The sequence below is a fragment of the Zalophus californianus genome, chromosome 1 (assembly GCF_009762305.2).
Source record: "Zalophus californianus isolate mZalCal1 chromosome 1, mZalCal1.pri.v2, whole genome shotgun sequence".
Lineage (NCBI taxonomy): Eukaryota > Metazoa > Chordata > Mammalia > Carnivora > Otariidae > Zalophus > Zalophus californianus.
The window spans coordinates 22090400-22115330 of record NC_045595.1 but is presented as its reverse complement, the minus strand read 5'-3'; the positions used below and the strand labels follow the sequence as shown (position 1 = coordinate 22115330).

Sequence of the window (24931 nt, the reverse complement as noted above, 5' to 3'; positions counted from 1 at the left end):
TTGGGTCACACCACACTGTAAGGACAATGTGTAATTATGAAGAGCCTGGTGTCCAACCTTACATCTATTTCCCTACGATGGATACCGGCCTGCAGCGTGTCTTCCATACAGGAGCGTAAGAGTCTAGCACCATGGAGTCTGGTGTTGGGTACCAAGTTTGCTGAGTCTGTGAAGATTCTCAGGTAATAAACTTGAGTTGTCTCTTACAACTTTTCCACACTCAAAGCTACACTCTTCTGGCAAGGTTTTAAGAGAAAGGACAGAGGTGTCTGCAGTCTGACCATACGCCAAGTTTCTGGGAAGCTTTGTTTCCCTTTTGAGTTGAAGTCAGAGGCAGACCTCATGACTTCTGACTGTTTCCATAAACTGCCCTTGGCTAGCAGCCATGGCTAGCACCGTCACTCAGCAACACAGCCAGGCCCCTGCGGGGCGAGAGTCTCTCGTTTCATTGAAACCATTCCCTAATTCCATCCAGAAAGTTCACCATTTTCCAGTTTTTCCTTATATGGGAGGGCTGCAGGAAGGCATATGGAAACACCTGCCACGCCCATTGCTTGGGGCTGTTCTGCTGAGACTTTACCCTGTGGAGACTCCATCTAGAAGTCAGCTGGTCACCCCGGCCCTCTGAGACAGAGGCAAGCACATACAGCGCTTCATTGTTTAAGAAACTTGACATTGGGGTAGGTCAGAAACCGAGGGATCATTCATCTGATGGTGAATTAGCTCCACACCTGTGCCCATGGGGCTGACCAGTCTCCTTTGCAGGGAGGATACACCAAACTCTTAATAAGTGGTGCATCCCAGGCATTACCTGATCAGGGCAGAGTGGGCCTTCAGACCAGAGCAGGATTCCAGAGGCCCCTGCTACACCAGGCATTAGCCTTTTAGTTGCTGGATCGCAGAGAGATCTGGAGAGGGACTGGATGTCAGCAAGGGGGCCCCAGCTGTTAAAGTAGCATGTACAGAGAGGCTTCATCTTCACAAGGGGGGGGCCACACCAGAGTGTGCTGGCCAGCTTTCAACCCCACCCTGCACACCACTGCCCTGGGTGCTGTGTGAAGTCAGACCTGCTCTTGGGCCCCAGGGACTCTGCTGTGAGAATCCATAAAACCCACCATGGGCTCCTAGACTTACAGCAGTCTCCACACTGGGAGGAGAATCAGGGGCCGGGCCTGTTTCCATAAGTGAGGCCAGGGAATCCACTTCAGTGCAGACAGGCCAGATCACTGGTAACAAGAGCCACTGGGGCCAAAGGGCACAGTAGAAAAAACATCACTGGAATAGACCTCAGGGCTGGGAGGGACCCTGCCACCTGTGCCCCGGATGGGCCTGCAGGACTTCCACTAATGCTGTTCTTCCCCATGGTGGATACCACTTTCCCACCTGGCCTGCTCTTGAATGAGCCCAGGCAGGAACAGGGCCTCCCCACATGCTTGCTGGCTGTCTCCACTGCATTCCGCCTGCCCCCTCATGCATGCACGCACGCATGCGCACACATGCCCACACGCGCAAAGCCTCCAGTCTGCACCGACGAGGGCAGGCCAAAGGGGCTTGTAAACACTTCTCTAAACACTTCAGAAACCACGTTTTCACACTACAGTTACTTTTGAATATTGATCTTAAAACTCTAGTTGGCTCCTCTGGGTATCTTGGGCTCAGGACTGGATGTACAGGCTCCTCAACCACTGAGAATCTCAGACTCCCTTGTGAAGCAACTTCTTGGGCAAACATCTACAATTTGTAAGATGTGAAAACACAACCTGCAGAGGTAACCCTGTGTACATCTTTATACATTTCCCAGATCTCCTTAAAAGGGGTAGAATTCTTTTTCTCGGTGGATAACTACAGTACAGAACAGAACAGAGATCAAAGAAAAACAAGAATTTCTTAAAGTTCCGGTAGTAAACAGGCATATGATATTATTATTGTTGTAGTCTTAATAATAAGCAATTATACGTTCAAAGTGCTTTACAATCACTTAGCTATTCCTCACAACAGCCCTGTGAGGTAGGTCGACATTATTGCCCCCATTTTACAGATGGGGGAAACTGAGGCACAGAGAGGTTAAGTGTCTTGCCCAAGGTCACGCAGCAAGTGAATGCTGGAGCTGGGACTAGAACCCAGGTTCCCTGACTCCCAGTGTCCTTGAAACTAGACCACACTGCTTCCAAAGAGGCATCCCCAGACTGGCTTTGAGCACGAATTAAAGACGGACAATGTTGGATGAGGTTTGGGTGTGGTGGTATTTCCCGTGGACACGTTAAAATGGAACCTGAGGTGTTACCTGGACTGGTTTTGGCATGCAGGTGTATGTGTTAGTTTAAATGGTGTGTCTGAGCTTCCTGGCCTGCCCACTTGCCACTGCATTCTCAACTGGGTCACTGCAGAGAGTGGGGGCCGGAGGGTCAGGAGGTCATGGCAGACTGGCATATAAAAGAAACTCTGTCAGCTCAGTGCCGAGGGGCCTGCCAGTCTTTGGGAGTTCGGGCAAACTAGGGATGCAGGACTTTGGAACGAAGTCAGCTGCCCACCTTAGGCAGGTCTGCTTCATCTTTTTATTATGGTATTTTTTTTACTGGCCAGCGTCAGGAAGTTGTGTTCATTTCATTTCTCTGTGGGGCGGCTGCCCCCTTCCTTTGCTCTCTCTCTCTCTTTCCCTTTCTCTGAGTCTCTGCTTGGAAGGGAAAACTGTTAAGCCTTTTTGCACGTTCCCTTCCATGAAAAAGAACCACCGGGAGCAGCGTCCGCGACAGGAGGCCATGGCTCTGCAGATGAGCCACACCCTGCTTCCGCCTTCTGGAGGAGTGCTTTGCTTGGAAGGGGTCTCCCTGGGGCCTTGGGTTTGCTTTTTCCTGCATTTCTCCCGAAATGCTGTTTCAGTAGAAATAAGCCCACTTGAGACTTTTCCCTTTCAAGGCCTTAGCCACAAACGCCTTCCGACTAACGAGCTTGGTGCTGTAGCTCAGGCAGAAAATTCTAAAGCATCCGTTCAAGCATCTGAAACAAATGAATCAGCCAGTGAAATCTCATCTGTTAGCATCTGTTCTCTTCTTAGATTAAAAAAGAAAAGAAAAAAAAGCCTTTTTTATGGCTTTAAATGGACTCATGCTTTTAAAAAAGAAAAATATCTTGCTACTTTTTAAACTAAGGTAACTAAGTAACAGGTGTCTGCTACTCCACAGATTAAATGTCTGTGGAGTGAGTCTTCCTCTCCTTCTGCCCTGGGCCTCCCCACGGTGGCCGCATCAGGGCACATCCGGGACTAAGAGTCGCTGGATTCTTTATACCACCACCCTTCCACTCGAGCACCTACATCACCATCTGTTGGCTGGGGTGCAGGCTTTCACAGAAAACCTAACCACCTAACTCTTTACCAGCTGGAAAGAATGCTTTCCTCCTTAAACCCAACCTCTGACCAGGTGAGAAAAAGACTATCCCTCTAAAGTCTTCCTGTCATTAAAGATAATCAGACTCCCATCTGGAACAACTGGGGGATAGAGTCTCCTCGGATTTTACCAGAGTATCTTTGGCATAAAGGGAATCCTTGAATGTTGAAAGAAATGAACAAAACTTTTCCCATTTTGGGATCTTTTTTTTCCCCCCTTTATCCATGAGACACTGGACTAATTCATGTCTGCATCTTGCATCTGCAAGGTCTGATGGGGCACTGCTGTTTGATGGGAAGGGGACTGAGCATTTTCAAGGCTGCAGAGCTGTGTTCCTTTATTGACTTGCTCTTGGCAGAAACTTGCAGGTCACTAGATGTAGCAGTAATGGAGGGGAGAGCAAATGTGGAGTCAAACTGAAGTGGATATGGCACATGGGGGGGGGGGGCGGATGGTGAGGAAAACAAAAAGGCAGCCTGATGCAGCTTCTCTCCAACCCTCTGGAGAAGGTTGGAGAGAAGGCTGGCTTTAATGAAGATGGATGGATAGATGGAAACTGCACACTCATTCAGACCGCAGAGGCCAGAGGACACCGGGTGCCGAGCTCCTCCCGACACAAGGATCCCCTTCATGTAAAAAGGGACACGGCAGTGGGTCTGAAGAGAGGGAGACCAGATGGAGCCCCCAGGGCTGGAAACCCGAGTGCATCTGTGTGCCCTTGAGAACCATTCCACAGGGAGCAGAGAACGCGGACCAGTTCTGATCCCGCTCAGACAGACTGCACTCTACGCAGCACAAGCACGCACATGCCTACGTCGTACTTCTGCGCTCACACTCGACCTCCCATGAGCAAGCCAACCCCCAGCGTGGGAGGAAGCCACTCATCCCACTTCTCAGCAGGCTGTGCCCACATCTGGGGGCTTCCTTGCGCATCCGTGTACTTGTCCTAGTGACACTGTGGGTGCCACTGCCATTCGACCCCGTGTCCCTAACTGCTGTGTCATCACAGAGTATTTCATCACACAGAAAGAAAGCGCCTCCTCGTGCTCATTAAATGTAGAGCAACAAATCACATTTAAAGCCACTTCTAGAACAGAGGAGGCCAAAAATGTAATTAGAATTATCCTTCAAGGAGACCAGAATTTTGTATTGTTAATGTTTGCTTCAGAATCCAATACACTTTCAGAATTTATCAGTCAAGATTATGAACACAACTTAATCTTCTAGGCTGTGTACTCAACATAAATTATAGTCATAGCCTCAACTCCCAACAGAACCGGGTAAAGATGCACTGGTATCATCCTCTAACAGGAAATGTTTAATTTCACCAAGGAAATGAAACTCTTTCTACAAACAACAAAATGAAAAATGTTTAGGAGAAAAACATTATTGTAATGCAATGTGTTTGTCTTTTACCCCATGACTTATAAACGTAGCTTTAGCACCATTTGAAACTGCAACTTAAAAGACTCAGGGAAGCCCATCCATGAAATGTGATAATTATTTAGCCATGTGTTGTTTTTCAGGTTTTAAAACATCAAAACACTAAATCTAGCCACTAGAGCAGGAACTGAAGCCATGTGACTGGGAAGTCTTGGGGATTCAGGGAAGGGAGAACTCTACTCATGTGGTCATCATGCACGCCTTCCCCAAAAAACAGAAGGGTCTCTTAACACAGAGCTAACTTGGTTACTGGAAGTTATGACATAGCCATCCATGAGAGAGTATGTTTCCTCCTCAAGAAAAGTCATCAAGTGTTATGGACCCCACCACCTAGAATCCCAGAATAGCAGGCAGTTCCCTGCAGGGGGAGGGGACCGTGACACTCCCAAATCTGGCCAGTCTAGTCCTCCAGGCCCAGGACCACTTTAGGGAAGTGCCTTCTGAAGCACATTCATCACACCTTCTCCTTGCACCCAACTTGGCCACGCTGCCCCCAAGAGCCTATGGACCACAGATTTGTTCAGATTTGCAAACACATCTTTTCAGTTTGCTTTCATCTTTCCAAGGCTACTTGTGAATGGTGGTTGGGAGGAGGGCTGTCCCTTTTGCAGACTGGAGGGGCCAGAGGGGAAAGTTTTACTCACAAATTCCACAACCTGAGACAGCAATGGGCTACTGGACTGAGCCTGTGGTTCACTGAGCCACCTTTAGGACAGGTGATCAGAGAAATAAAGATCGGAAATCGTCTTCAGCTGGATTGAGCATCTTTGCTTCCCCCGGCTCTGCAGCTGTCTGGGCAGAGCAGAGGTGTCCTCATGAAGGACATCTACTACCCCATCATCTGCATATGCACCCACTTGCCCTGACTTGTGGCCATTCACGTTCATGTCCTCTCTCGCAGCAAGCTCACAGACAAGCCCTCCCTTCACTGCACCATCGCTTGGAACACAAAACAACACTGGGCATTTCTCTCCAGAAAAAAGTGAAGGGCCTATTCCACACTGAACCCTGCTAATACCCTACATGACCCAATGTAAGACTCATGATGATAACAGGGACATAAAAGTCATTTTAAAGTAAACAAATGAATAGGGAAAAAACTATCTTACTCGTGACGGACTTCAAGCATGTGGGTAGCAGAGATAATGGGGCTCTGGTTAGTTTGGACAGGTGTTTCTGCAGCTTGCCAACCTCTGCAGTTCCCTTTTGCCAGTTCTTAACATCTCATTCCCTCTTCACCCTGCTTTCTTTGTTGCCAGTGCTTGCTCACAAACTTCCCTTCCTGGCCCCTCCTCCTGCAAGCTTCACAGTGACCCCTTCCTCCACACACCTGCTTCCCATGCCAGAGATCTGGGCTTACCTAGGGTTCTACATCCTTGAATGCATGGACCCTGGCTGGAACCAGAGGTTCCTGTAAGCCGCGCCCACACTCCAGGAGGCTGGGGCGGGCTGGGGCTGGCACAGGGGGAGGGCCCAGAGGCTGGCCTGGGCACAGAGCAGCGTTTGCACAGCAAGCATCACGGCTGTCAGGAAACACACACGGAAGACAGACACACTGTGACACACGTGTGCACACACACACCCATCTGCACGCACACACACACCAGGAGGTGATGGATGTTACTGAAATGGACCGAAAACCAACAAGCAGTGGGGTAAGAAACAAACAGAAACAAAACAAAGCACTTGCGTTCAGATGGAAAGCTGTTTCCTGGGCAGCTAGGGCCCGAGCCCGGGACAGGGGGGAGGTGGGTGCCTGCCTAAGGACCCTGTCTTTGGAGAAGATGGGAGGAGACAGGGTACCAGGCCAGCGCTGGCCCCCCGGGGCCTGCCAGGGCTATACCTCTGCCGCTGTCCTGGGGGCCCTGCCCCCCGGGCCACAGCAGGTGCGGGCACAACAGACAAAGCAAGAGAGGGGGGCACTTACCTCATAGCCCAGAAATGGCTAGTCCACATTTTGGGGGGTGTGCGGTATCTCAGTTTAAACAAAATCCTTGTGGCACCGCTCAACCATGAATAGCCAGCTCTCTAGTATTTCAAATAAGCTTGTAAAATGGTTAGTGAAAAGAGAAGAAAACAAAAGGACAATTCACCTGTAGGGCAATGGTGGTGTTCTTCGCAGGGTATTTTCCCACCAGGCCTTGTTCTTTCCGTTTCTTGAATTTCCTAAAGTAGTCCTGTATCAGGAAAGTGGCATAGAACTTCCCCACGGTTACCTCATCATCTAAACGGAGAGACCAGACAGAGCTCTCCCGAATCAGCACATTTGCACCAGGAGCCTCAATTCTCGCTGGGGGCCAGGGCGGGGGCGGGGCGGGACAGTGCCCAGGGCATTGAGCTCTGGGCTGAGGACCTGGGAGACTAAATCTAGCAAAAAGCAAGGTTTTGCAAAGCAGTTAAGGCTCAAAATTAGAGTCAGTCCCATGAACTGATACTCAAAATTGCAGAAAACGATATGTTTGTCATGAGTTTATTAGAGCAGCGTATTAGTAACACTATGGAGTGCTGTCTTGGTTATTTACTGAAAATAAAAATTACGAAACAAAAAAAAAAAGACTTTCTGGGTCCTATTTTCACCCCTGTGCATAGAGATTTGCACGTGTAATTACCATGAACACCAAGGCAATTAACCATCCAAATCCTGATGCTTTGAGATAAAGACAGAGACCTCAGAAAGTGACAGACAAGCTCGGAAGAGGAGGAAGGTTCAGGAAAGTGGCTGCAAACCCAGATTTTCACGTGCCCCCGTGATTCTGTTCCAATAGCCTCCATATGCCATTTCTCTGTTTGTAATCCAGAACTGCTTATTTTGGGCACTGCAAGCGACAGCTCCAACTAACCTCGAAGTTGAGCTTATTTCTGCTTTGTTCGGAACAACTCCAGCATGTACCGCTGGGGCACTGGAACTCCGCTGAGCATTTTAAAGGTGATGCATGAGGCAGAATAGAGGCTCTGGCTGTCTCATGGTAAACCACGATGTGTTTGCCCAGGGGCCTCCACCAGCCCTGCTCTCCCTGGAGTGCTCGCCCCCAGATCTGCAGTGGCCCCTGGGCAAGAAGCTTAGGGCCCCAGGAGTTGTAGAGGCTGGGAGAAGGAAGGGCTGCTGGCCCTCAGGCTTTGGGACAGCTGAGCTTGTACCCAGGCTGCCCTTGCAAGAGCTGCATGGTGATCTGGGGCAAGGGGCTTGTGTTCTCATCTATAAATGGGGCTACACCTCTTAAAGGTGCTTGTGAGCATGATCCTAGAGGAGGCCTAGAAGCACCCGGCCCCATGCTAGGATGGTCCGAAGTGCCTGGGCTGGATGATAGTGAGCCGGCAGCCTGCTGACGGTGCCATCCACTGAAATGGATGGTGGAACATGACAAGTTGGGGGCCACTGGGACCCTCTACATTCACTGAATGAACCACAATGGGGTTCATTCAGTGCCCGTGTGGGAAGTGTCTCCATCTAGATACCGCTGGGCTGCTGTATGCACCTCTCCAACCTTCACTGTCAGGAGCCACTCAGTGTTACTGAGTAAGAAGATGCCTTGGGGCAGCTGGCCTTGAGAAGTGCACTGCGTTCCTCACAAACCCCAGCTGAGAAGCCTGAAGTGGTGTAGGGGCCACCAAAGGGATGAAGGCTTTGGGTAGCATGTGAAACTATGTCCTGCATCTGTCTCAGGCTGGTCCAAATAGCCTAATGATGCACTGCCCATGGGCACGGAGGTGAGAGGTGGACAGACCATTTATGTCTTGACACTTCACCCCTACTTTGCTCTCAAGCTGCTCCCAATTTTGCCCAGGGTACATCTGGTATACCTTCCAGCTACCTCTATTCTTGGGCATCCATGTTCCCAGAGGAGCTCCATGTGGGTGTCATGGCCTCTTCACAACAGCTCCGAGATGGTGGAATGGCTTTCCCCTCAACAGGTAGAGCAGGGTTGAATGACCTGCCCTGGCCAGTCAAGTTGGGATGTGAGCCCAGGGCAGTAGGCCTCCCAAGCGTGGGCTCTCCTCTTCCTCCACACTGCCCACTCAGGGACTGCCCAGCTCTGGCCATGCAGACCACCTACTTCTTTGGGGCTGCTTCCCCCAGAGTACAAGTCTCTCTACTGAGCTGCGTGCAGGAGGTGGGCTCAAAGTTGACAACCCTGGGGGCCCCAGGGGGCCTCTGCCTTCTGTGCCACAGCTATCCCCTGCAGTCCAGGGTATCAAGTCTTCTCTGTGAGCTCCCAGAAAAAAAACACTAGGTTTACGAAGACCCACCCCGTTCCACACTGGGATGTTTCCCGTAAATGCAGGCCTGATTCTTTTCTCCCTTCAGCCCAGATGGTGCTGGCCTGGAGGGGCCCAGGAGGCTCCCGCGGGAAGGTCTTGGCTCTCTTTGGCCCAGAACTGGGGGAAGCAGGGTGTTCAGTGCAGAGGGCTGACTGTGGTTCTGCCTGAGTGGCCACTCCAGAGTGGAGGCAGGCCACCAATTGGTCTTCTCCACTGAGATGCTAAGCTAATTGAGGCTGGGCTGAGGACAAGCTCTCAAGAACAGGAAAAATCAAAGCTAGAGTTGGTTAGAAAAGGAAGGGACAGAAGGAATGATTGCAGTGAGGCTGTCCGGGCTCAGGCCTGGAGAGAAAGAGATGGGGTCAGGTTTTTGAGCTCTTCAGGGCAAAGGAGCCAAAGATCCAGGTCGAGTGAGGCCCAAAGAAAGGACAGCCCCTGGGAGAATAGGGGACTCCTACAGAAAGGGGGAAGAGCCATGACACGGTGGAGGACTGAAGAGTAGAGCAGAGGACATGAGCAAGATTCGGAGATGGGCAAGGGGACGACTGAGCACAGGTGGTGGAGAGGACAGCAGGCTACGCCCGAGGCCACAGGCCCCTGCACTGCCACGGTGCAGAAGGACAGTTCCCCACTGCTCCTCTGGGGCTGGCTCTTGGGGCCGCCTCCTTCTCAGAAGCTTGTGATAACCTGGGCAGGGGGGAGCACCACACATCACCCTGAGCTACAAAGCCTCCCAAGATGGGCCCCTGCCCCACTGTCACCAGGCCTGTGAGGGGCTCACTGATGCCCCACATGGGCCAGTCCCAGACACGGGGAGCAGCTGGCCTGGTGGAGTCTGCCACTCTGGCCAGGGTACGGCCTGCAGGACACTGAGGCCCTCGGCCCCGGGAGCTAGCCATCTGCTGGCCCAGAGGCCCATTTTCCAAGTGCACCACAATGTGGGCGAGGCTGGGAACCACTGGTCTACTGGAAGAGAAAAGAAGCAACAGAGAGAACTGGTGGAATGCAGGCAGTAAAATCCTGCCCTGCATGCACCTCCTACAGAGTGTGTTTGCAGATGCCTCAGAGTCCCTGCCTGCCACGAGCCTCTCCAGCGCAGTAGGACTGGGGGTTCGGCCTGGAGGACCACCATCCTAGAGACACACTCAAACAGTGCAGCATGCCACCTCCTAAGGCCTGCTGCCTTCTCGGGTTTCACCGTGCTCCTGCTGCCATTTTGGAATAGATGGACACCTGTCATCCTAAACCCCAATCTTTTCTAAGAAATACAGAGAAAAAGGCCAGGCCCAGCTATCGGGCCAAGAAAGCGGAAGGATATTTGGCTTTCACTAGCAGTCTAGCAGAGCTAAAATTTGATCTGTTTTAAGGGCACTAGCATGGTGAGCCAAACTCTGGACCTTTTTTTCTTGGTCTAATTAAAAGAAAGAAAGCTTCACAGTAATGCGACTATGCTCCCCAAGATGCTGGGGTGAGACTGGTTTGTGAAGAAGGCGGCCAGTCAGCAGAGGGGTGCTGGGGCAGGGTGGGCCGGCCCTGGGGGGAGATGGAGGGGGGCAGGGTTTACCGGGACGCACGCAGCCGCTATTCTGAAGCATGCATCTGGATTTGAGAAACAGTGTAGGGGAATACGGCTGCCAAGAGATAACCCTGATTCCATGCCACCACCCTAAAACAGAATTGCTTCAGAATATTCTGAAAGACTGAGACTTGAAAGGAATGGAGGCTGCAGAAAAAGCTCAAGCACATTGTTACAACAATCTTAAAAAGCAATTTCTCCAAGCCATGCGAGCACTGGGTGCGCAGCTGCAAGGAAAAGAACGAAACCGAAGAGTTGTTTTAAATGTGCAGCATCAGTTCTCCTGTGGAGGGCCCGGGTGCTCCAGGTGGGAGCTGACAGTTTTCTGTTCTTTGGTTTTGGGCAGGGGGGGTGTGGTGGGGGTGTGTGTGTGCGTGCATGCTTTCCCTTCATCATTTCTTTGGGATCATCTCCCCCGGCTTTGAGCAGGTGGCTGCGCCAGCTAGGGGTGGCTCCCTCCAGCGACAAAAGTTCACACTGCTCTGGCTTCATGCGGAGGAGACCTAGCCTCCATGCTGCTCGCTCGCTCTCTCTCTCTCTGCCTCCCAAGAGCCAGAGACTGTCACCTTCTCAGAGGGAGAGGCCTTGGCCATGGTCCTGGCCCCGGGTCCCGGAGTCGGCTTCCAGCCCTGAGCCCGACCAATCTCGAAAGTTGCAGGAGCGGTGATGCTAGAAAAGTGTGGTTGGTTACAAAACACACCGAATGCTCACAATGTGCCCGGGGCTAGGGGCGGCTAGAATACTGGGGTCGTGGCACGGAGTGAACGGATCCTGCACCTTTAAAACGTGAAAATAAAATAGTCACAAAACAACCACCTTAACATCTAAGTCCGGTGTACTTAAACAAAAATGGAAAAACAGTATATATATTATATATATGTGCATCATATATACATATATACATCTAAAAAAGTTTAGTCTGTTATTTTATGACAAATAACAAAAGGAAATAAGCATGCCTGTTAGTTCTGACTCTAAACTCCAGTTAAAGGGACATTTTCGGTAATTATGATGATAAACTCAGTCCTGAGAAGAACATTTCAAAAATGCCATTTTCTGAAAGCTATCTATTTTTTCTGAGACATTTTCAACAACACGTTGAAGGATAAATGGAAACTAACTTTAAGTATTTCATTTTGGTTGAAAAAATACAGACTCTGGTTTGAGACAGTAAGCTTGTTCTCCCATGGTAATTCTTCCACCGACCAGAAAACCCCTGCCCCAGCCATCTGGGTCTTGGGTCTCCTTCCCACTGAAGCCTCTCCTTTGTCTGGAATGGTCCTCCTGTTACCCCAAATAATTACACCAAGAGGCCGAAGAGCCTTCTTTAGCTGTGGGCCCGAATGCTCTAGCAGATACGTAAAGCATTCTGCAAACCCCCTCTGGGGCTTGCTGGAGATCCTTGCACTGAAACCAATGCATTAGCCAAGAACCACTTAGGAAATAGATTGCACTGACCACCAGCTGGAGGGACAACTTGGTCAAGCAGTTTCATGCTGGTTTTCTTCCAGATTTTCTTGATCACAGCTCGGAGTTCTTCATTAGCTTGTTCCAGGTTCCCTAAATTCAAAAAGCACGAGGGGAAAACGAGCCTTGCTTCTCTTTTTTTTTTTTTTTGGGCAAAAATGAACTATTGGGACTTCATCAAGATACAAAGCTTTTGCACAGCAAACAGTCAACAAAACCGAAAGACAGCCGACAGAATGGGAGAAGATACTTGCAAATGACCTACCAGACAAAGGGCTCGTATCCCAAATCTGTAAGGAGCCTTGCTTTTCTTAGCCAGCTCTCCCGTCTGTTCCCACCAGGGCTGCTTCCCTCCCAGCCTGGCCCGGAGCAGAGGCCTCAGACAGAACGGGGCTCCCCTCCCCCTTGGCTCTCCAGTGGAGGGGTCGCAGGCAGAGAGTAGGCGAGCCTTCCACTGGGCAGTCACCCCACGGTAGGAACCGTGTTTTATTCTGGAATTCCAGGCCTATGCAGCCTGATCTCATCCTCCCCTCCCACAGCCAAGACGCACCCCTTCCCACTGCTCCCAGCTAGAATGCCTTCTATTCCTCCACTGCCTGTTCCAAACACTGCCTCCGTTTCACCCAAATGAGAAATTCTCTCAATTCCTACTTCATGTACTTGTCAGCACCACAAAAGCCTGGTCTTTTATTATATGGGCTGAAGCCTGTCTCCTCAGCTAACCTGTCAGTCCCCAAGACCACCCTGCCTTCTGCCCCGCCCAGGCGTGCTGGCCGGGCCAGGTATGGGTGAGCACACTGCCAGGGGCACTGGGAGCTTGGAGAGACTGGCTTTGGGCAGAGGTTCACCTAGAGCTCCGGGGCTACTGGCAGACAGCCGCCTGCAGACCGCAGCCGTGCCCTGCCGGCCCCTCCTCCCTCTCGTCCACGGAGTGTGCCAAGAGTTGGCTCCTTCACGGCCTCCACTTTCCCACCTCCTGTCACTCCTCAACCTGCTGCAATCTGCTTTCTGTCCCACTCTCATGGCATCACTGAGCCAACCCCAGTGGCCACCTTCCAGGGCTGAGTGTTTGATCTCAGCGGGGAAGATGCGACTGCTAATAGTCCCCAAGTGCCGGCTTTGGCTTTGTGCCCGCCTGGCAGAGGGGCTCCTGCAGACATCCTCTCATCTCAGCCTTGGGACTCCTTGGGATGTAGGCATACTTATTCCTTTTCAAGAGAGAAAGAAGCTACAGCTCAGCACCATGAAATCCCTCTCTGAAGGTCACACAGTAGAAAGGGACAGCTGGAGTGAGCACACTTGTGATGGTCCCGTCTCTGCCCCAGCCCTCCTTCCCCCGCCTAATCTCTCCTGCTCTGTAAGCAAGCAGTGGCAGGGGTCACCGCAAAACCTTCTGGGACAAAGTGAAGCATAAAGGCAGGCAGGGACAGGCAGCTGGGCCCAGCACTCACTGCCCCTTCCCCACAGCCTCCCCTTTGACAAGAAAAGGCCCGGATGGGAGAACGCAACGTGGGATGTGGCATCCCTCCCCTCTTGTACCCCGTCCTGTCGCAGGGATGCTCACCTTCCGTCTTGATTTTAAGAGCCGTTCGAACTAAAGCAAACAGGGTTGCATTAAACATGACCGTCCCATCACTGTTGAGAGGCATGTTCATGGCCACTAGTCTCTGTAAACAGAAAGAAGTTTCGCAATAGAAGGCGAATGATGGATGACGGCCATGTTACTTCTTGGTGTTGATTCTCTGTTTATCCCTTGCCTCCTTCTAGTCAACAGTTCAGTTCCACAACTCCTTAGGGAGCACCTAGCACCTGGGGGTACTCGGAGCTGACACAGATCAAGGCTTTAGTTGTGAAACACATATGCTGGCACGTGGATGGTGTGCTTTGCTTGTTTTTAACCTCAACTGTTTTAAGACATGACTGTTCAAGCGCTCTTCTGTCCCTCCCCACATCTCAGGGTCAGGCCTCCCTTCTGGGCACATCCTTAAAGCTGTTGTTAAGGATGAGATAATACACCAGGTACAAAAAGCCAGGCACAGGGACTGGAGCTTGGGTCCTCACTACTCCTAAGATAGGGAGTGTCCTTTAGGGAACCCTGCCCCGGTGGGACCATCATGCCCACGGTGGGACCCCCTTTAAGTCCACACGGTTGCTCTGTCTGGTCTTTCAGAGCAGGACCCCCACTTAACGCTTCTCTTCTCCCTTCTGGTCCCTCGAACACTAGCACTGGGAGCTGAGGAATGGGCTTGAGGGAGTGATACCCTCGCTGGGCCCTGGTTACCTCCAATACAGATGGTACACTCAGCTGGGATTAAGGTGGATCATGGACGCTAAAATTTCAGGGGATGCCTGGCATGTGATCAGAGCTAAGTAAGTGGTATTTGTAATTGTTAATGGTTCCAAATTTCTTATTTTGGGATGGCAAGGCATCCTAAGAGATTTTTAATGCTTTTTCTCTTCCCTATTAAGGGACTGGAATCTCACGTTTGCATGACTCATCCCACCTAAATTTCTAGTCCTATTACCAACCATGCCTGTCTCCAAACCCAGCACAGGTAGCCAGGAGAGCCTGCATGTCCATTCACTTTCCCTGGCAAGTTCCTGAATCAGCAAAATGGACCACATTGTGCCTCAAGGATACTTAGGTCCTTTATATAAAAGGGTCTGGAAACGTAAACACAAAACAACAGCCATAAGCTGGAACCCATCTTGTTCTTGGAAAGCAGAAAAGAAATTTATGAAAAAAAGTCCACTTCTGTGGCTTATTCTCTGTACCTTCATCCAGAGTCCAGGCTACAGAGAAGCAATGATGTGGGCAAAGACCCAAGGACCTGCCAATAGGGTTTTCTGGACTTTCAGGGCAGAGAACAATGAGTTTGTCTCCAAAGATTTCTTTGAAATTTCTCCGCAATACGTTATAGACTCCACTCTGTTACTTTGGGTTCTGTCTAGAGCTGGCCCAGCAACACTGGGTAAAACCCCTGAACCCAAAATTGCCTCAGACCCAGGGGAAGAGGTGACCAGCTGTTGTGTGGCTGGCTGGATTTCTAGGGGCAGTTGCAGTAAGCAAATCTTGCATGTCTCCTTCAGAAAAGGGAATTATTTTCTGTTGCTACGATGACTCAAGGTGGTTCCCTGAGAGCTCTATGGAAGAAGAACAAATCTCAGCTGGAGCTCACAGAGAGCATGGTCTGGGGTGAAAACTACAGAAGTGGGGTGGGATGGGAGATCTGGACCCAACCCCAAGAGGCCACTGCTGATGTATGGCTCATGGGGACAGACACTCTGGTGGCAGAGGGGTGTGCCATCATGTCCACGGTCACTCAAGCTAGGAAATAGCTAGGGCACCACGTCTTCTCCAGCCTACTTCCTAAGCAGACCTTCCAGCCCTGCCCTCCTCTGTCCCCACCTCCACCGCCCTCACTCTGGGTGACTCCAACAGCTCTCTGGGTGGTCTCCTGTTTACTCCCCCATTGCCAAGGGGCAACTTCCCACCATGAAACTCTACTGATGCTTCTTTTGTGGGACTCAGCCTGGCACAGAGGGCTCCTTGGAGTTGCGCTCAGCTTGTGCCCACAGTCCTCTGCCACTTTCCCTTATGCTCCAGCCATATCAGTGGCTCCCCATGTGCCAACATGATGGTAATTCTCCGACCTCCGCATCTGAGCTGTGTTCCCTTTCTGCAATGCCCTCCCGCTTCTGGCCTTCTGGACCTCATGCAAATGTCACCTTCCCCTTCATCCACCCAGTGACAAATGACACGATCCCCTTCCTATTCTTACTATTGGCTGACAGGGTATCCTACGAGTTACAAATCTGATAGCGCCTCAGGACAGGAACCACATATGATTCATCTCTGCATCTCCAGTGCACCTGATGGAAGGCTCGGCAGAATGTCACTTAGTGTGTGTTGAATGAAGCAGAGAGTCCCTGCAGAGAGGCCATCAGACACACCAACAGGACACTTACCTTACAGGCTACTCTGTGTGGGCATAGTTTCCCAAAACCCAGGGGAGGCTGGATGCGGCGGAGCAGAGTGACCACATCGAGGTGTTTTATCCTTCCTCTGGAGACAAAGAACAGCATGAGGTCCAGGGAAGCACTGGCTGGCCTGAGCTTTCGGTCCCTCCCACCTTCTACAAAAATCACAGCCAACACTCCAGAAACAGCCCACACAAGTCACATGGAAGCCTTTTCAACTTACTTCGCCTCAGGGTCATATTCTGACCATATTCTTTTGAATTCATCTAAATGGTGAGGCCCCAGAATAGACCAGTCCCGGGTCAGATAATCAAAGTTGTCCATGATAACAGCCACAAACAGGTTGATGATCTGAAAAAGCACATCAGAGCAAAGCTGCTTCATCTTTAGTGGAATGGATGGGCTTAGACCCTAGTAAGGGCCTCCTAATTAATTATAAGAGTCGTGAAACATTTGAAACCCACTTCTCTGAGGCCATAAAAACTTTCTTTCTGGAGAATGTTGAAGAAAAAGGCAGGCTTCCAGCTTTCCACAATGGCTTTGGTATAGTCCCAGGGGAAAGCAGGGGGCTGTGTCATCTGGCCTTGTCGACGCACACTGCAGTTTTATAATTTTGTGGCCACCAAATACCTCACACTGTTGAGTCACTGCTACGTGTGGTGGCTTTGGAACTTGGATAAAGACACCAGCAGCCCTAAGACGCTGGGGTGGTGACTGTCCCAAGCCTGTTAGGGAGCCTCAAACCCCTGCTCACAATGAAGGTGCTAGTAACATACACCTGTTGAAGAAAAACCCCCAACTGCCAGATGAAGTCTAGAGTGCTCATCAACATACAATACCCCACAGTCATTCGAGGGGGCAACATCCGTGGTCTGAATCCCAAATGCCACACAAGCATCCACCAGTTGAGAAAGAGAGCTGTCATGATCACCCACCAGAAATGCGCAGAGCATGTAAAAACTGATGAAATAAACAATGGCGAAGTTGCTCCCACATGTGTACTCCTCCCCAGGGTTATAGTCCGACTCGGGGTCACAGAGCTTCCCTGGGAGGCAGGCCAGCATGATCTCCTGCCAGGCTTCACCCGTGGCACACCTTGTTGAGATTAAGAAAAAGGGCTTTAGTAGATGAAGAAGCAATTTGAAGCTTAGACCTTCACATTTTTAAGAAATTTTTTTTAAAACAAAATTTGTAATTAGAAAAAAACCTAAGTGATTTAGGGGAAAAGCCAGTTCGAAAGAGTGAAAATTCCTAAACTGAAATTCCTACTTATTTTCAAATGCAACTTCTCTAAGTGGAGGCCTTGCTATAGCTCCCTTTGATTTAAAACAATCATTTGATACAAGCACATCAATTCTTTCTGTATAAATGGATGTTTTTGTGTCTTCTCTTATTTAAATGTTACAATCTTAAAATAATTATTTTTAATGACCTAATACCTGACAATTTGATTAGATCCCCATTCAATTTTGTTGAAAGCAAAGAACTGAAAACTACCAAATTCTAAGTAACTCGCTATTCAATCACAAGAATCATTAGAAATTACCTGTATAATTTCTAGAAAGTTCTCTCACTTCAAGGCAACTTGTTTACAAAGCTAGTTAACGGGGGTTAAAAACAATCCTATAAAATCTGAAATTGTGCATCTTGGATGTTCCCTGTTGGCTGTGCAAAGGCCCTTTCTGTTCTTGCTATATTTCCATGTTCCTGGGTGTGTTCAAGTGCATGCTCCCATGCATCAGTGTGTACCCTACCATTTTCCTGGTGGCTTTAGTAGACCTACTAGCTTCCAAAGGGATAACCCGTAAGCTGGCCAGTCTGAATGACCATAACAGTTCCCACAGTCCAGAGAAATTCCTCTGACTGAAATGGTAAGGTCTTTGGTTCAAGGATACAAAACAAATACAACAAGCCACCACCATCAACCAGGAGGGGACACAGAGCATGTGTCCTGGGTCACCCTGGAGCCCAGAGCCAGGGAGAGATGTGCCCTCGTGGGACGCAGTCACCTGAAGAGCAGCAGCACCGCCTGGGGAAAGGTCTGGAAATTGTTGTTCCTGTTGATCTGGTTGTTATCTCTCATAGCAACCTTCCCAAACATCTGGGTGGAGAAATTATTAGGGAAATAAAGATTTTGTTTAAAAAAAAAAAAAAAAAAACACCAAAAAACCAAAAAGCAAAACACCCTCCACGAAACATATTCCACATGTGAATTTCGAACACAAGATTGATCAACACCTAGTAGGGCTCTCTCGTAGTGCTTGGCACTTCATTCACTCAGCAAACACGGGGCGGGCACCGTGCTAACTGCTGGGAGCCCAGTGCCGAAGTCAGGAGCCTCCTCACCTCAGGGAGTTCCTACCAGGCAACCAGACAGACAGCCCCTCCTGCAGAGAGCTGGCCTGATCCAGCCAGACAGGGAGGCGCGTAACGGATCTGCAGCCAGGGGATGGGGTCAGGAAAGGCCTCTGGAGGAGTGACATTTAGGCCCAGAACTGAAGGCACAGTGGAGGATAGTCAGGTGAATAGAAGGGTGGGGTGTCTGGGCAGAGGAAGCACTGCCTGCAAAGGAGCAGAGGGGACACGGCCCAGGAGCCCCAGGAAATGGAAAGACCCTGAGTGTGCATAGACAAAAGATCTGGCTACAGACAAACGTGCGGGCCAGTGAGCCACAGAGAGGAGAGAGGCCTTTCCTGGAAGGGCAAGGGGAAGTTGGCTGCAGGACTTGTAGAAGAGCAGGCCATTTTAGAAGAACCTGGCAAAGCCTCCTGAGCGAACTGGTGATGGTGTGTGCAGGGCAGCTTGCAGGTCTCCAACACAGCTCTTGTTTTGTAGGAGAACATCAGGTCATAAAAGGCCATTTGGGGCACAAAGCATCCCACGCTGAATTACAGGGGCTCAAGTAGGTCAACTCGTCATTCACAACTCCCAAATAGATCCCTATCGAACTGCAAATTTTTCTATGCCTTCAGATAAGGAAGCGCAGCCACCCCTTTGCCTTGGAATCACCCCACCTCTTTTGACACTTGCATCCCCCTTATCTGAAAGACAGCATCCAAAACAGCAGAGCACATAGCAGAGAGACCCCCAGGAGGTCCAGCAGGCTGCTCTCCACCTCCCTCTCCTCCTGGAGGCTGTGCCTACCCTGCTAGGGCTCAGCTCAGCTCAGCAGTGAATGAAGCCCCAATCCCTTTCCACACCCCCGGAGAAGCGGGGAAGAATCCTGCAGCCCCTCAGCCATGGTCACAGAAGGGCCTGGTTTCGTGCTTCTTTTTTAAAAGGGCGCTACCCATGCCAAATAATGATCCCAGTGCAGCCCCCGCCACAGCATCTGGGAGCAGGTGGTTTCAAGTAAGAATCTAGCTGGTTGTGATAAAACATAACTTTCCAGGCCATCAACAGACTTCGGTATCATTAAATATCTTCTTAGTAATATCAGTACAGAAGCCAGAACAATTACAGCTTCTCTCAGTGTGGCATTTCCTGTTGCTGAAACCAACTGCGGGTTTTCTCCGTCAGTTGAGTCTCCAGGACTCAGCCTGGGGGTGAGGCACACCACTACACCCAGGCTTCCCTGGCATGTCCCAACCTCTCCCTGCTCTTCTGAGCCTGGCGGTCCCCGGCACAGGCACTCGCCTGCAAAATCAGGACCCTGGCTTTCCACTCCCTCTGGCCAAGGCACATCTTGCCACAAATCTGGGGCTACCCAGCAAAGGGGACACAGGGGGAAAGTGGCTAGTGCTTACCTGCATGCCAATCACCGCGTAGATGAAGAACAACATGGCTATGAGGAGGGCTACATAGGGCAGTGCCTGGAAGAAGGAAGCAGTTGGCTCAGTGCCCGCCTCTCCCCTCTCCCCCACACTGTGACTGCTCGGGTACAGAATGAAGGCCCAACACAGGGCCACATGCTTCTCTTTTCTGGGTTATGCTGAAAGGACATCGACAGTGAAGGAGGACTTTTTAAACCCCAGCCCAGCACAATAACTTCAGTCCTGAGTATACCATCCATGCACACACCTAGTGTTAAGAATCTATGGGCAGGATATGCTTTCCACCATCATTAACAGTATACCCTGACCCTAAATAAAAAGTGTCAGGGCAGACATATCACCCACACAATGATGTTTATATGCATCATTGGATTCCTTTGTGATTATCATAATTGATCAAACCATTCCAGAACACTGGGTATTTAGATTGTTTCCACTTTCTTTCGTGGGCATGTCTGGGGTGCGGGCAAGGTCTATTGTAGATCACACTGCAAAGGAACATCTTTGTGCAAAACCACCCATGTCTGCTTCAGGTGAGGTTTTGGGAGTGAAATTACTGGGGCCAAGGGAAAGAACCACTTTCTGCCTGCTGCTGAAGAAAGCAAGACATCTTTCTTAAAATACACACTTTCTGAAAGAATGCGAGTTGAGGGTTGGGGTCAGGGAAAAGAAAGCGAGCTAGCTGGGTGGTCGCCAAACCTGGACTCTCCTTAAGAACATTAAATACAGACATATATGTGTGGGGTCAGACCCCTGGTCCTCTCATCCCTGTTCAACTATTTTTTTCTAGGACATGTCGTGTGACATGCACATGGTACACCTCCAGGGTAGCGGCCAGACTGTTGAACTTAATGCCAAGCACTCATGGTTAAAGCATCTACTTTCTCTTTTATCCACAAATCAGAAAGCCAGTGGCTAAAAACCTTCCCGCCGTGTGTCCCCTCTGGATCTGGGACTGCTTGCCCAGGCCGGTGCAATAGCACCATCCTGATGGCTGACCGCTGGTCAGAGCCCCACAGGGTTAGTTCCAGGCTTTCCTCACCATACCTATACACATTTTCTTCCTACATTACTGAATCTTTAAGAATTCTGTTGGCACTGTTTCTCAGTTTTTGTGAACTACCACTTTGTGCAATGAATTTATCTATGGTGGACAAACTTTTAAAAAGAAAAAGTTTAATAATTTCTTTAAAAGTAAGTTATGACATTATTGCATGAATCTATTCTATTTTTATAGCAGTTAACTCAAAAACTTTGGTACTTTATATTAATAATGAATGTCTGGGATTTGACCCCTTTCTGAGACCAAGGCTCACTTGAGGCCCTGCTCGCTCTCCCTGAGCACTGTATCCCCAGTCCTTCTGACAACCTCAGGTTCCCTGCCAGGATCTGTGATTTCCCTTCTTTGAGTTTTTGGATCTACCCCCTTTCCCAGAAGCCATCCTTTCCCTTTACATGTTAAAATCTTACCCAAGCAGAAAAACGCTCCCTGGGATGTTAACACCAGTTACCTCAGAGGTGGTGGGCTTAACTTGAACTTTTTCTTTACATGTCTTTGGATAGCTTCACTTGTCAAGGTGTTTATTTCAAATTAAAAATAGTCACAAAGATTCATGATTCACTTTCTAATGTTTATACATAGCTACATTTCCCTTACATAGACGAATATTTTAAACAAGAATCTGTACCCCATCCCCAGTTAATTCAGTCAGGAAGACTAGAATATCTGGGGTGGGGTACTAAAAGGTACAGGAGAAGCTGGGTCAGTCCTGGTTCAGGCTGCACCAGCCTGGAGAGTCACAGATGACAAGTGAGGCCTGGCTTATGCCCAAATGTCCTCAATGCTGTGATCCTTACAGGTACTGGGTAATGCAGAGATTGGGGATGGTGTGCTGGCTCAGGTGGAGCAGTCTGATTCATATCTAGACCAACCAACAGAGGGGACCGTGGCAGCCTCAGGAGGAAGAGCCGTCCTGGCAAGAAGCTGTTCACTTTATCGGCGGTCTGCTGGGACCTGCCCTCTCTCAGATGTCACTCTCCACCACTGGGCATTTCAGAGAGGACTGAGGGGTTTGGAGACTCCCCATCTCTATCCATCTGAGAAACACTACACCCCTCCTTAGCTGTAGGTCCTTACTGCCTTCTGTTTCCTTTGAGCAAGAATCCTGTCTGATTCACCAAGGACGGCTGGGTCAGGTGCCTCCATGTTCCACATCCTCTATTGACCTAGGGGGTCACAGTGGCCATGTGGAAGGGAGTCTGGATCCTCCATGACAGAGGACACTCACTGGCTCACATGTGATCTCCAAGAGCAACAGAGAAGCCCCCGGCCCAGCTCTTACCTGAAAGGACTTTATAAAAGTCCACAGCAACGTCCGGATGCCTTCCCCCCTGCTGAGAAGCTTCACCAACCGCATCACTCGGAAAAGACGGAAAAAGGTGATGGAGATTCTATTGCTCTCTTCAGAGTTCTGAAGGGTTATCATGGAGAGGTCAAACCCAATGCAAAGTAGAACATGCAACACTTTCAGAAAAACAGCAACAGATGCAAACAAAGGTGACAGAGGTAAGAACAGAAGATGTATTTCTAGGGCCTTTTCACCTTGGAAAGCATGATATGAAAGGAAGAGTTACATGCTAACAACACAGGGCTTAGGAAACTGCGTCTACACAGCACATGCATGTCCACGTGGTCAAGTGTGTTAAGAGGAGAACGCCGGGCTGGTCAAGAGTACTGGACACTGATGATGAATGCAAACCACTGCAGACACTGTTTTGGAAGGACAACCACGGAGAATACAGAAACACTAGTGGGAAACTCAGCATGGTCAAGGAAAAGGCCCAGCCCCGGGGGACTCGTCACTGATCTTACCCCGGGTGTGGCGGTTGGGACAGGGACATTTTCACTTTCAGTTGGCTTTAAGAAATCAAAGATTGACAATGTATTAATGAACAGAAGGGAAGCAGTGGTTCAGAAGGATGGGCCCCTCCCCACTTTTTAAAAACTTCTGGTTGGTGTCTTAGGACAACACGGCTGTTCCCTCCCTAAGAAAATGCCAGGGGCTCTGTCTGAACCTGGACTTGAGAGTGGGCAGCCTTTGACATAGGCTCAGACACGCTACTTTCTAATTCACATCCCAGGACATGATGCTCTGAGGTTGGCAGGCATCCAGTAAAAGAGAAGGCTGCAAGACCTCAGCTGTCCCCAAAGACAGACATGCAGAGTGGGACCCTGCTTCTCACGGGCAGGCTAGTTCTCTTTGCTGAGGCAGGATTGTGGGTCTAGGGAACTAACTGCCCTGCAGCAGGCCACTCCTAACCCTGATGAACAGGAGGAGTCTATCAAATGGGGCAAACAGAGTGGTACCTGCCTATACCCCACACACCTCCTGAGCCACATACCTGGGCAGGGCTGACGAGGAGGTGGGCAAACCAAGTTAGTGTGAGTGGAGAGGGGCTGGTTTCCCCACAGAAGCCTTCAGCGCCCAGCCTACAGCCCTGACCGCTGCTGTCAGAGAAGACAGTGCTCAGCCCCGTGGGACTCTAGGGCAGCAGCAGCTTAGGACCAGCTTGCCCTGAGTTTCTGCACTTCCACCTCATCCAGGGTCTGGCTGGGCACCTATAGCTCAGGCCACAGGGGGCTGAACCACAGCACTCATCACCCTTTGGGCACTTGCCTCCCCTTCAGGCAGGGACCTTGCTTCACTCAGTGCCCAGCATGCAGTCTGGCACTTATTAGATATTCAGTGTTGAAGAGACTGGAAAGAGGTTGTAAGCAAGCTCTAACAAAACAGTAAGGGCTGAACAAGAGACAAGGAATAACGGCCTCTCTGTTCCCTCTAGGAGGGTCCCCTTCACTGAAGCAGCTGGTCTACCTGGTAACCGATGGAGGAATGAGCCAGTTCTTGGGGACCTGGAACTGCTGAGTGGTCCCCAGGGTTTCTAGGGAGCCTACTGCATGGCGTGTCCGCACAGCTAAGGGATGTATGCACACGCATAGATGGCGAGCACTAATCTGAGTGGTTCTCCTCCCTGGGAATACAGGGAAAGTAAGGGCTCCGTTCCGAATTCTCACTCTCCCTAACAGCTGCCTCCTGAGACCAAACATATAATTCATGGAAAATAAGGGAGTTGGGGCACATCCTATCAGAAGTGAAATTCAGCAATGTGAGGACAAACCCAGGACTAACAGGTTCTGATAGGGTTCCAAAGGGGTCCCTGATTCACCCGGGATGCTCAGAAGGACCTCTAATGGCACAGTCCAAGCCCCGGTCCCTGTCTTTTATTTTCCTCTTCTTTTCTCTCACCCCAAGACAAAGAACATCTTAAAGGGACAGATGATGGTTTTAACTTAATGAATTTAACAAATGGAGGAATTAGTTCTCTAAAGTTCTGTCTCCCAATCTCCCTAAGGCTGTGTGCATGAGGCTTTTGGGTCTCACCCGTGCAGCTGGAGTGGGAGGGTGTGTGAGTATGTGGGGGTGTGTGCATGCACGCCTCTGCCTGCCTATGCTCAAGGGGGCCAGGGTGTGCCTAAAACAGAACACTCTATGGTGATACTTTTGAGATGTCCATAACTTGCGTGTTAGACCTGCAAGAATAAGAGGGCTATTGGTCAGGGAAGACACTCTCTGGCTACGATCTGGCCCCGGCCCCTTCTGCTTGTCCTCCCCATCTCATTCCAAGTCTGGATGGACCTCTCCGTGCCCCCTCCCTCATAATGTGGTTAAGTCAGTGGCCAAACTGACATTTGAAGTGCACATCTCTTTTCCACCTGACACCTTTGAAGTATGACACATTTTAGACTGTGAACTTGAAACCCTGGATATTCTTAAAAAAAAAAAAAAATGAAGAGGAGAACCAGACAGCATTCGTGGAGGGACATGTCAGCACAACATGCAGAAAGGAAGGACAGCACAAACAGCACACCAAGCCACGTGCACCCCCAGTGCAGCCTGTGACATCTCCTCCTTCCCTCAGTGCCATGCTGGGCAGGGAGCACTGCCGTGGAGGAGGATGTTGCTGGCAGCACTGGGGGACGGTGC

At 50.1% G+C, this 24931-nt stretch overlaps 1 protein-coding gene across 4 annotated transcripts in view; it reads right to left on the bottom strand.

Annotated features, from left to right (window-relative positions):
• The window catches only part of CACNA1D (calcium voltage-gated channel subunit alpha1 D), a 296432-nt gene that overhangs the window by 21136 nt on the left and 250365 nt on the right, over positions 1-24931 (bottom strand). For 3 of the 4 annotated variants that reach the window (XM_035727534.1, XM_027583774.2, XM_027583772.1), the window contains 10 exons: positions 22759-22803; positions 22229-22357; positions 19860-19925; positions 18123-18214; positions 17049-17208; positions 16337-16464; positions 16102-16198; positions 13697-13799; positions 12124-12225; positions 6923-7053 (listed from right to left, as the gene is read on the bottom strand). In XM_035727534.1, coding sequence (XP_035583427.1) covers positions 6923-7053; positions 12124-12225; positions 13697-13799; positions 16102-16198; positions 16337-16464; positions 17049-17208; positions 18123-18214; positions 19860-19925; positions 22229-22357; positions 22759-22803 — 1053 coding nt within the window. The remainder of the gene's footprint in view (positions 1-6922; positions 7054-12123; positions 12226-13696; positions 13800-16101; positions 16199-16336; positions 16465-17048; positions 17209-18122; positions 18215-19859; positions 19926-22228; positions 22358-22758; positions 22804-24931) is intronic. The other variant, XM_027583773.1, reaches the window with a different exon arrangement.